The sequence below is a fragment of the Erinaceus europaeus genome, chromosome 4, assembly GCF_950295315.1.
Source record: "Erinaceus europaeus chromosome 4, mEriEur2.1, whole genome shotgun sequence".
Classification (NCBI taxonomy): domain Eukaryota; kingdom Metazoa; phylum Chordata; class Mammalia; order Eulipotyphla; family Erinaceidae; genus Erinaceus; species Erinaceus europaeus.
Genome location: NC_080165.1, coordinates 24,321,903 through 24,334,024, shown reverse-complemented (window position 1 = coordinate 24,334,024; position 12,122 = coordinate 24,321,903). Strand labels below are relative to the sequence as shown.

General features: G+C 40.5%; 1 protein-coding gene across 5 annotated transcripts in view; it reads right to left on the bottom strand.

Moving 5' to 3' along the window:
• Window positions 1-12,122, bottom strand: part of XPNPEP3 (X-prolyl aminopeptidase 3) — a 64,596-nt gene that overhangs the window by 21,917 nt on the left and 30,557 nt on the right. For all 5 annotated transcript variants that reach the window (XM_060189026.1, XM_060189025.1, XM_060189027.1 and 2 more), the window contains exon 4: window positions 4,658-4,860. In XM_060189026.1, coding sequence (XP_060045009.1) covers window positions 4,658-4,860 — 203 coding nt within the window. The remainder of the gene's footprint in view (window positions 1-4,657; window positions 4,861-12,122) is intronic.

The window sequence follows — 12,122 nt, the reverse complement described above, 5'->3', positions numbered from 1 at the left end:
TCAGGTCTGATATTTGTTACTAAAAAATTATAGGGAAAAAAAGAAAGAGGAAAATCAGATATATGACAAATTACGGATGAATCCTAAAGACATTTATGCTAAGTAAAAACTAAAAACAAAAGGATAGACCTTGTATGATTCTACTTAGGAGATACTGAAAATGTTTAAATTCATAGCTACAAAGTATAACAGTAATTTACTAGGAGTTAAGAGAGAGATGGGATATGGGGAATTACTGTCTTAGTGGATAACAAGTTTCAATATGATATTATTGAAAAATGTTCTGGAATATAGTGGTAGCACTCATACAAATAATGTGAATGTACTTAATGCCACTGAACTATATACTTAAAATGGCTAACATGATAGATCTGATGTAAATACAACAGTTTTAAAAAGTGCTAGAGAGGCAGTAGGGTGGTAGTGCAGTGGGCTAAGTGCAGGTGGCACAAAGCACAAGGACCGGCATAAACATCCCAGTTTGAGTCCCCAGATCCCCACCTGCAGGGGAGTCGCTTCAAAGGCAGTGAAGCAGGTCTGCAGGTGTCTCTCTTTCTCTCTCCCTTTCTGTCTTCCCCTCCTCTCTCCACCTCTCTGTCCTATACAACGACGACGACATCAATAACAACTACTACTACAAAAATAAAACAAGGGCAACAAGAGGGAATAAATAAAAATAAATAAATAAAAAAGTGCTAGCGAGCCAGTGACTCCATAGGTAGAGTGCAGAACTTTCATGTACGGGGGGACCCAAATCCAATCACTAGTGCACATATGATGGAGTGGTACTGCCTCTAACTGGCTCTTTCATCAAGTAAATATTTTCTTTTTAAGAGTGCTGCTAGGAATTTTCAGGCAGTGGAATTAATAATTTAGACTCATTCTCTATGAGACCTTTGGAGGGCTTTGTTGCTACATAGTAGGAATAAGCCAACAAGACTGAAAACCAAAACTCCAGGCTGAGATTTCATTCTGGCATTCTTGGTTTTGAGGTGCTCTGTGCATGTACCTGTGGTTTCTGAGCCAGGAGTGAAAATGTACTCTGCCTGGCCCTGACTTAGGGAGGACTGTAGCAGGCAGCACCTGGCTTAGCAGCTGCAGTTTCCTCTCTGTGAGACAATCATAAACTATGACAAGTAGTCTTGCTTTAATACTTTGTTACCTGGTACCTATTTCCTATAATAAATGACAGCTTTAATTGCTATTTTTGGTTTTATGTGTCTTCTTTACTAATAGCTTTGTCTTTAATTAATTAATTAATTAATTAATTTGCTTCCAGGGTTATTGCTGAGGCTTGGTGCCGGCACTACAAATCCACTGCTCCTGGAGGCCATTTTTTTCCATTTTATTGGACAAGATAAGGGAGAAATTAAGAGAGAAAGGGGAGATAAAGAGGGAGAAAGACAGACACCTGCGGACCTGCTTTACAACTTGTGAAGTGTCCCCCCCTGCAGGTGGGGAGTCGGGCTTGAACTGGAATCCTTGCTTGGGCCCTTGCGCTTTGTACTATGTGCGCTTAACCTGGTGCGCTGATTCCCCTTTAACTTATTTTTATAGACAGAGAGAGAGAGCAGAGTGACAAAAGATCACAACACCTCAATGCAACGGGAACCATCTCAGTATACTACACCTCAGACTGTGTACAGATGTCAGGCATGGAAAGCCAACCCTTCATCCTCATCACTCGGGTGAGACCTTTCCTTTCACGGTATTCTCTAATTCCATTCCAGGAGGTTCACTTCCTAACAAAGTCCCAAAACCTAGATATAGGCCGGGTCCCATAAGATAGAGCATATGTTCATGTGTATCCATAAATTAGGACAAAATATATACCTGAAAGCAAAACTACACAATAGTCTGCAGTGAGTCAGTATAAAGTTCATAATGAAACAGTGTCTACTTAGACTTAGAAACCCTCTTCATCTACTTCCTATTACACTTCCCTCACTCACTCCAAAGCTAACCTTATCAAAGAAGGGACTGCAAAAACTGAATAAGGGCAAGAGACTGGCATACTTTAACAATGACTCTTTAGTCACCCCATTAGCTGGGGCCCGAGTTGGGGAGTCCTGAGATTCCCAAACAGACATGATGGGCTTAGACCTCGAATAGGTTCCTCTCGCCATTGTTACCAGTCATCTCTATCAAGAACAACACAACAGACCCCTTTGTGGGCCCACAACTTGAATCAACAATGGTAGAGGATGTTCCATCCTCCAACGGGAGGATGGACAACATACTCTATGCTACACCTGAAGAAGATGGAACAACATTGAGGCAGCATGGAATGTTCATATTCATGACCACAGAATATGAGCTCAGACCTACACAGGGATGCAGAGGTCACACAGGCTCCTAAGCTGATTATGGGTCCCAGATCACATCAAATCGATGGGATTTATAGTCAACAATATTTATACCCCTTTCCCATATTAGGGAGCTACTCCCTTCCCTGATCCAACTTTCTGGTCCTTTTTCCAGCCCTGACGTCATCTCCCCAGACAATAATTAGGATCCACCTGCATATGAGATTTCAGGCTCAGGCAAAACAAACAAACAAAAAACACTAGTATAGCTACAGGTCCTTTGAAATATAACTAAAATATGCCTACTAGCTATCTACAAAATGGAGGATCCCCCAACACTTTATCTGCAGTATTCCAGCCTTTAGGTCCATGATTGGTCAACAATTTGTTTGGTTTTGTATGTTAACTCTCTTTTCAATCACCAGGTTCCAGATGCCAGCAGGAGGCGACCAGACTTCCCTGGACAGACAGCCCCACCAATGTGCCCTGGAGTGCCACTTCCCCAGAGTCCTATCCCACTATGGAAAGAGAAGGACAGGCTGGGAGTATGGTTTGACCTGCCAACGCCCATGTTCAGCAGGAAAGCAATTACAGAAGCCAGACCTTCAATCTTCTGCATCCATAATGATCTTGGGTCCATATTCCCAGAGGGTTAAAGAATAGGAAAGCTATCAGGGGAGGGGAGGGGATATGGAGGTCTGGTGGTGGGAATTGTGCGAAGTTGTACCCCTCTTATCCTGTGGTTTTGTCAATGTTTCCTTTTTTTTTTTTTTTTTTAATTTAAGAAAGGAGACATTAACAAAACCATAGAATAAGAGTGGTACAATTCTGCACAATTCCCATAACCCGATCTCCATATCCCATCCCCTCCCCTGATAGCCTTCCCAGCTAAAGAAACTACTACCCAAACCAAGAAACCCCTCACAGAATGGGAAAAGATCTTTACATGCCATACATCAGACAAGAGGCTAATAACCAGAATATATAAAGAACTTGCAAATCTCAACAGCAAGACAACAAATAACGCCATCCAAAAATGAGGGGAGGACATTGAAAGAATATTCACCACAGAAGAGATCCAAAAGGCCGAGAAACACATGAAAAAATGCTCCAAGTCTCTGATTGTCAAAGAAATGCAAATAAAGACAACAATGAGATACCACTTCACTCCTGTGAGAATGTCATGCATCAGAAAAGGTAACAGCAGCAAATGCTGGAGAGGGTGTGGGGTCAAAGGAACCCTCCTGCACTGCTGGTGGGAATGTCAATTGGTCCAACCTCTGTGGAGAACAGTCTGGAGAACTCTCAGAAGGCTAGAAATGGACCTACCCTATGACCCTGCAATTCCTATCCTGGGGATAGATCCTAAGGAACCCAACACATCCATCCAAAAAGATCTGTGTACACATATGTTCTTGGCAGCACAATTTGAAATATCCAAAACCTGGAAGCAACCCAGGTGTCCAACAACAGATGATTGGCTGAGCAAGTTGTGGTATATATACACAGTGGAATACTACTCAGCTGTTAAAAATGGTGACTTCACTGTTTTCAGCCGATCTTGGATGGTCCTTGAAAAATTCATGTTAATTGAAATAAGTCAGAAACAGAGGATGAATATGGGATGATCTCACTCTCAGGCAGAAGTTGAAAAACAAGATCAGAAAAGAAAACACAAGTAGAACCTGAAATGGAATTGGCATATCGTAGGGGTGGGTGGGGAGAATATAGGTCCAAGGATTCAGAGGACCTAGTGGGGGTTGTATTGTTATATGGGAAACTGGGGAATGTTATGCATGTACAAACTATTGTATTTACTGTTGAATGTAAAACATTAATTCCCCAATAAAGAAATTTTTAAAAAAAGGGAAAGGAACAAAAAAAGGAATTAAATTACATTGTCCCAAGGGGAAATAACTAAAATACAAGACAGCAGATACTGAGCAAGTCGCTGGACCTGTTTATTAAAACCCAAAGTAGAATCTATTTTTTCTTTTTTTTCTATTTATTTATTCCTTTTTGTTGCCCTTGTTTTATTGTTGTAGTTGTTGGATACGACAGAGAGAAATGGAGAAAGGAGGGAAAGACAGAGAAAGGGAGAGAAAGACAACTGCAGACCTGCTTCACCGCTTGTGAAGCGACTCCCCTACAGGTGGGGTGTGGGGGACTCAAACCAGGATGCTTATGCTGGTCCTTGAGCCACATGCTTTTAACCCGCTGTGCTACAGCCCAACTCCTGAATCTACTTTTTCATCTGCTGTGTGATTACTACACTATACACAACCTCAAGGTGCCTAGTGAATCTTAGATTTTAAAATCTGGATAAAGTTCTGTGTGGGCAGGAATCATACCTGTGAAGTTAGCTTGCCAGCAATCTGCATTAGCTCAATTTCTGCAGGAGATTTGATCAGTCGGAGGCGTTGTATCAGCTGTTGGACAATCCGAACTTTATTCTTGCTCTTGGCTTTGACTTCAGTCAAATGCTGCATGTAGTCAGAGTGAAGTTGTGCATGAGAGGGTCTCATCCAGTCATACCAAACTGTGTTTGTCTCAGCTTAAAATGTGGAATCAAAAAATTAAGTTAAAATAAAAGCAGTGACAACACACACACTGCCTTAATGACTTGAGTACAGTTCAGACTGTAAGACCTGAATTACCATTACCTAAAAAGGCAAGCTCTGAGACTTTACAGTTAAAATAATAATAATAAAAAAATAAAACACACATACAGCTTTTTAGTCCCCAAAGTTGTGTTTTTTATAAAAATGATACATGAGATTAAGAGCTTTATTCAAGATCCAAGTACACTACTTATTAACTTAGTAATCATAGAAACTATTATTTACAGGATTAAATTACATGAAAGAACAGAAAAAAATACTTTTGATTAAAATTGTTTTATTCTTTTACAAACAACCTCAGAACTTGTGAATTAAGGTTCTTTTCTTACATAGGAGCAATTATTCATAGCTACAGAAACAGTAATTGATAACCTTTGATAATGAACATGTATAGGAGAAAACTCTTTTTCTATCTGTCATGCATTCTCACTAAAGACAATCACATTTCACCTTGTGATTTTTAGAGACTCAAAGATTAAGGACATATAGGGCTGGGACTATAGCAAATTGGTTATGCAAAAGGACTTTCATGCCAGAGGCTCTGAAGTCCCTGGTTCAATCCCCAGCGTTACCATAATCCAGAACTAAGCAGTGCTCTGGTTAAATATATATATATATTTTATCATATATATCATATATATACATACATATACGTATATGTATGTATATATATGATATGGTCTACACTTGCTTGAGATATGGCTCAAATCTTCCATCTGTTCCTTTCTCTTTTTCTTCATGATAGTCAATGATTGGGGATCGGGCGGTAGCGCAGCGGGTGAAACGCACCTGGCGCTGAGCACAGGAACCGGTAAGGATCCCGGTCCGAGCCCCCAGCTCCCCACCTGCGGAGGAGTCGCTTCACAGGTGGTGAAGCAGGTCTGCAGGTGTCTATCTTTCTCTCCCCTCCGTCTTCCCCATCTCTCTCCATTTCTCTCTGTCCTATCCAACAACGAACGATATCAGCATCAACAACAATAATAACCACAACAAGGCTATAACAGCAAGGGCAACAAAAGGGGGAAAAAAATGGCCTCTAGGAGCAGTGGATTCATGGTGCAGGCACTGAGCCCCAGCAATGACCCTGGGGGCAAAAAATAAAGTCAATGAGCAGTATTTTATACTTCAGGATATAAGAGGGGGGAAATCTTAAATATTTATTATTATCGTTAACAATTTTCCTTTTTACCAGAGCACTAATCAGCTCTGGCATGTGGTGGTGCTGGGGACTGAACCTACAACCTTGGATCCTAAGCATGAGAGTCTTTGCAGAAATAACAATATTATATGATCTCTCCAACCCAAATTCTAAAACTTTTTGCTAGATACACAATGTCCTAAATATGTTCATTTTAAACTAAAAATGGCTTAAATATGTTGCTTAAATATGTTGTTAAATATAAAACAACAATCTTATTGTTTTTATTATTTTTTAATTTAATTAATTAATTTTTTTCTTTGCCTCCACATTATTGCTGGGACTCGGTACCTGCAATACAAATCCACTGCTCCTGGAGGCCATTTTTTCCCATTCTTGGTGCCCTTGTTGTTGTTATCGTTATTGTTGCCATTGATGCTGTTGGATAGGACAGAAAGCAATCAAAGATACACCTGCAGATCTGCTTCACTGCCTGTGAAGTGACCCCCCCTTCAAGTGGGGAGCCGGGGGGCTCAAACTGTGATCCTTATGTCTGTCCTTTCGCTTTGCACCATCTGCGCTTAACCAGCTACACTACTGTCCGACCCCCCCCCAATCTTATTTTTTTTAATTTTTTTTTTTTTTCCCCTCCAGGGTTATTGCTGGGCTTGGTGCCTGCACCATGAATCCACCGCTCCTGGAGGCCATTTTCCCCCCTTTTTGTTGCCCTAGTTGTTGCAGCCTCGTTGCGGTTATTATTGCCACTGTTGACGTTGCTTTGTTGTTGGATAGGACAGAGAGAAATGGAGAGAGGAGGGGAAGACAGAGAGAGAGGGGAGAGAAAGATAGACACCTGCAGACCTGCTTCACCGCCCGTGAAGCGACGCCCCTGCAGGTGGGGAGCTGGGGGCTCGAACCGGGATCCTTACTCTGGTCCCTGCGCTTTGCGCCACGTGCGCTTAACCCACTGCGCCACCGCCTGACTCCCCCCAATCTTATTTTTAATATAATTTTAGTCTGGGGCTTGGGGGAAGATAGCATAATGGCTATGTAAACAACTTTTAAGCCTGAGGTTGAGCTCCCAATTCAAACCTCAGTACCACCATAAGTTAGAACTGAGTAGTATTGGGGAGGAGGACACACATGTTACTTTTTTATAATTAAAAAAAATAAAACAAGGGTAGCTTATGCAAAAGACTCTCATGCTTGAGGCTCTGAGGTCCCAGGTTCAATCCTCAACACCACCATAGACAGAGCTGAGTAATACTCTGGTGTATATGTCTCTATTTCTGATTTTAAAAAAGCATGGTATTTTTAAAAACAAAGAAAAAGCTACTACTAGCTGATGTCAATGTGTGAAATCACAGTCTAACCTATTTAGATTTCTGTTTTTAAAGTAAATGGTTTAAGCCTCTGGTCCCACTTGAAGAGGGAAAGCAGTCCTGCAGGTATATCTGTTTCCTGCTCCTCTCTTGACTTTTCTATCTCTATCAAGTAAGTAACATTTAAAAGTAAAATAAGTCCCAGGTTCAATGCCCAGAACCACAATAAGGCAGAGTTGAACAGTGCTCTGGTAATAAAAAATAAAATTAAATTAAAATAGTGATTCCACTAATCTTTCCTTTTGCTTAGTGCTTTTATCTAGTAAACTACTAAGATTAAAAATGCTGAGTAAGGGCTTGTGAAATAGCTTCCTTGGATATTGTGCAATACTGTCATTGACCCCAACACATAGTAAGAAGCTTCAATACGGTAGTCTCTATCTGCCTCTCTGTCTCTCCCTCCCTCTTAAAAAAAAAGGGGGGTTGGAGAAACAGCTCAACTGGTAGAACATCAGATTCTCATGCCTGACGTTCCTGGTTCAAACCCCAACACTGCATATACCAGAATGGTGCTTTTCTCTTTCTTGTTCTCTTTCATATTTAACCTATAAAAGAAATCTTAAAAAAAAAAAAAAAAGAAGATAATATTGACTTTAAAATGGTGGATGAGGGAGTTGAGGGTAGCACAGTGGGTTAAGCACACATGGCGCAAAGCGCAAGGACCAGCGTAAGGACCCCGGTTCGAACCCCCGGCTCCCCACCTTCAGGGGAGTCACTTCACAGGTGGTGAAGCAGGTCTGCAGGTGTCTTTCTCTCCCCCTCTCTGTTTTCCCCTCCTCTCTCCATTTCTCTCTGTCCTGTCCAACAACGATGATATCAATAATAACAGCAATAAAACAAGGGCAACAAAAGGGAATAAATATTTGAACAGTATATTTTATGTAAGATTTTAATAATAGTAGGTTAATGAAATTTATACTGTAGAACATGATTGTCATTAACTAGCTCAAGAAATGAAAAGGCTACAAAGGAAATAATTTTGCACCCCCCACTTTTTTATTTTGTATTTTTTTTTTTAGAGATTTTACTTATTTATTCATGCTGATGACAGGAGGCAAGAGAATGAACCAGACATCATTCTGGTACATGTGCTGCCAGGGATTGAACTCAGGACCTCACACTTGAGAGGTCCAATGCTTTATCAATTACGCCAACTCCTGGACCCTTGCACCCTACACTTAAGGAGACTTTAAAAGATATAAGAAAACTTCACAAATCTAGCTAAATTGGCACTAATTTCCATAAAACAGATAATATTTATATGAAATAAAATATTTCAAGCAATTTATACATTTAAATGAACAAAATGTTGCGGAAAATAAGTCCAATATATATCCCATTATTGCTGGAAACAAGTTTTGAGATTTCTTTTAGGAACTAGCTTGAAAATTGGATTAGAAATCAGACAAGAAAATCAGACCAAAATACTACATTATTTTGGTCTAAAATCAGTTATTTTCCCACTTTACCAACTCGTTATCTTATTTATCAAATTTGTCTTTAAATGAATACTAGAAATTAAAATAAAAACCCTCAAGAGTTGTAGATTTATAAGTCACTAAGGATAGTTTATAATATACAGTATAGATTCCGAGAAGCTCCTGAAAAGGAAAAAAAATGCACATACTTATTTAGCAGACATGGGGTAGAAATCTAATTTTACATTGCCTACTATACATTGGTGATTTTAATATGCATCACCAGGTGAATTTGATGCTGGTGATGCATGGATCCTCCTTTCATATTATTGACTCCTTTTGAAGAGTTGACAAAAAGGGGGTGTCTAGACAGCATGATTATGCAAAGAGTCTCTCATGACTGAGGCTCCAAGGTTCAATCCCTCACACCACCATAAGGCAGAGCTGATCAGTGCTCTGGTGTAAAAAGAAAAAAAAAGAAAAAGAAATGAGTTGACAACAGTAAGATAGGCAGCAGTGAGTGGTGGAAAAAAAAATAATAATAAATTTAGTCATTAAGTCTGAAGAGGCCAATATTCACCTTCTCGTGTATTTTTTTGATAGGACAGAGAGAAATTGAGAGGGGAAGAGGAGATAGAGATGGAGAGAAAGAAATATATTTTCAGCTCTACTTCACGCTTGTGAAGCTTTCCCCTGTAGAGGAGTATCAGGGGCATGAACCTGGTTCCTTGTGCATAGTCACATTTGAGCTGAACCAGGTGTGCTACTATTTGGTGCCCATCTTCTACTTTATAAGTAAATTAACAATCTCTAAATCAATACTCAAATAATAAGTATTTACTGAATATACAAATTTAATAGTTAAAGTAGCCCGTTCTTCTGTAAACTACTGTTTCTTTCATGATATTCAAGGAGACAAGCTCTTAGGATAGTCATACAGAATATTACAAATTTTGTCTTAGTATTCAAGACATATATAATTATTGGTTTTTTTTTTTTTTGCCTCCAGTGTTATCACTGGGGCTTGGTGCCTGCACTGCGAATCCACTGATCCTGGAGGCCATTTTCTCCCTTTTGTTGCCCTTGTTGTTTATCGTTGTTGTTACTGCTGTCATTGTTGTTGGATAGGACAGAGAGAAATCGAGAGAGGAGGGGAAGACAGAGAAGGGGAGAGAAATACAGACACCTGTAGACCTGCTTCACTGCTTGTGAAATGACCCTCATATAGGTGGGGAGCCGGGGGCTCGAACCGGGATCCTTAGGCCAGTTCATGAGCTTTGCACCATGTGCGTTTAACCCACGGCACTACCACCCGACCCCGGTGTTTTTATTTTTCTTTTTTCCTCCAGGGTTATCACTAGGCCTGGCACTATGAATACACTGCTCCTGGTGACCATTTTTTCTATTGTTGTCGCTGTTATTAATGTTATTATTGCTGCTGTTGTTGGATAGGAGAAACTGAGAGAGGAGGGGAAGACAGAAAGGGATAGACACAAAGAGACACCTGTAGACCTGCTTCACCACTTTTGAAGCAACCCTCTGTAGGTGGGGAGCCAGGGGCTCTAATTGGGACCTGGCGGAGGTGAAGTCAAGTCTGATGCCTTACAAAGTATGGGGCAGGCCAAGGCTGCCTGCAAAACAAGAAGTCCTTGACTAAACTGAAGATATTCATCTTTTTGTTTCCAATTACACTGATAATTTGAGGACTTATTGACTATATTGAAAATACACAAATATTACCTGGAGACAATAAAAAGAGATCCTCAGGGGAAGTACACTGTGACAACAATTATGGCAATGAGTGTAACAAGACTAAAAATGGCCTAAGAGCTAAAGCTGCTGTACTCATTAGGAGGCTTTTAAGAAAAAGAGCTATTTGTCACCACTACAGCTTCTCAATTAGCTGGACTCAGATGAAAAGCCAGAACTATGGGTGGCTTAGAGAATAAGTGGCTGACTGTGGTTTCCACCTAAATATAAAAAAGCCCTATTGCTTACCCTCACCCACAGACCCCCTGCTTCCACTTACAGGTATCTATGATGGATACAGAGGTTGTGTAGTTTAATAGCTAATGTTAGGGTATATGGGTAGAAGTTAGTAAACTTTCATATGTGCAAAGATTAGCCAAAAGAGAGCCCCCATGGTGTGTGCTTATTTTACAGCAGAAGTTTTTGCAGGTAGACAGCTTACTAGATTATCATAAACGACTTGGTTTAAATGATCTGGTTAGACCCATCCAAGAATGGGTTAAGAAGAAAAGCTATTAGGCTGAGGTACAGGGAGGAATGTTGATTCATACAGAAGGTCAAAACAGGGAGATGGTCAAAACACAGATGGTCATTTCAAGGGAATTTTGAAGGGAAGATTTAGGCTAGCCCAGACCAAGGGAACTTTCAAGGGGAGATTAGGATGCCCCAAACCTAGAGAACTTTCTAACAAAAGCATACTTAAAATAATAATGTTGTTTAAGGTTATTCTTGATGTTAATGAAAACAATCTTGCATGATGCCAACTGTATCCTTGATGTTAATGAAAACAATCTTACATGGTATCAACTATATCCGGGTAGTAATTTTTTTTATATTTGTAATATTTGTTTAAAAATACAGCTCTGTAGACAGAGGTACCTCTCTCCTGCACTTGAAGCAGCTGACATGTCTCTCACTTGATTACCTCGCTGACTCCCCTTTCCTTCAGAAGGCACCCTAATAACCCAGCAGGGGCCCTTGCCCAAGTCCTTGAACTTCTTCACTATGTGTGCTTAACCCAGTGTGCTACCGCCTGGCTTCCTCAAGGTATATTTTTAAAGATTTTATTTATTGGGGGCTGGGTGGTAGTGCAGTGGGTTAAGCACATATGGAGCAAAGCCTAGGACCAGTGTAAGGATCACTGTCTGAGCCCCTAGATCCCCACCTGCAGGGGGTAGCTTCACAAGCAGTAAAGCAGATCTGCAGGTATATTTCTTTCCCTGACTTCCCTTCCTTTCTCAATTTCTGTCCTATTCAACAGCAATAACAACAATAACAACAAGGGCAACAAATGGAAAAAATGCCTTCAGGAGCAGTGGATTCATATTGCAGGCACCGAGCCCCAGCGATAACCCTGGAGTCAAATAATAATAATGATAATAATAATAAATTTTATTTCCTTATTAGAAAGGTCAGAGGAAGGGGCCAGGCAGTGGCACACCTGATTAAACGCATACATTATAGTATGCAAGGACCCAGGTTCAAGCCTCTGGTCCCCACCTGCAGGG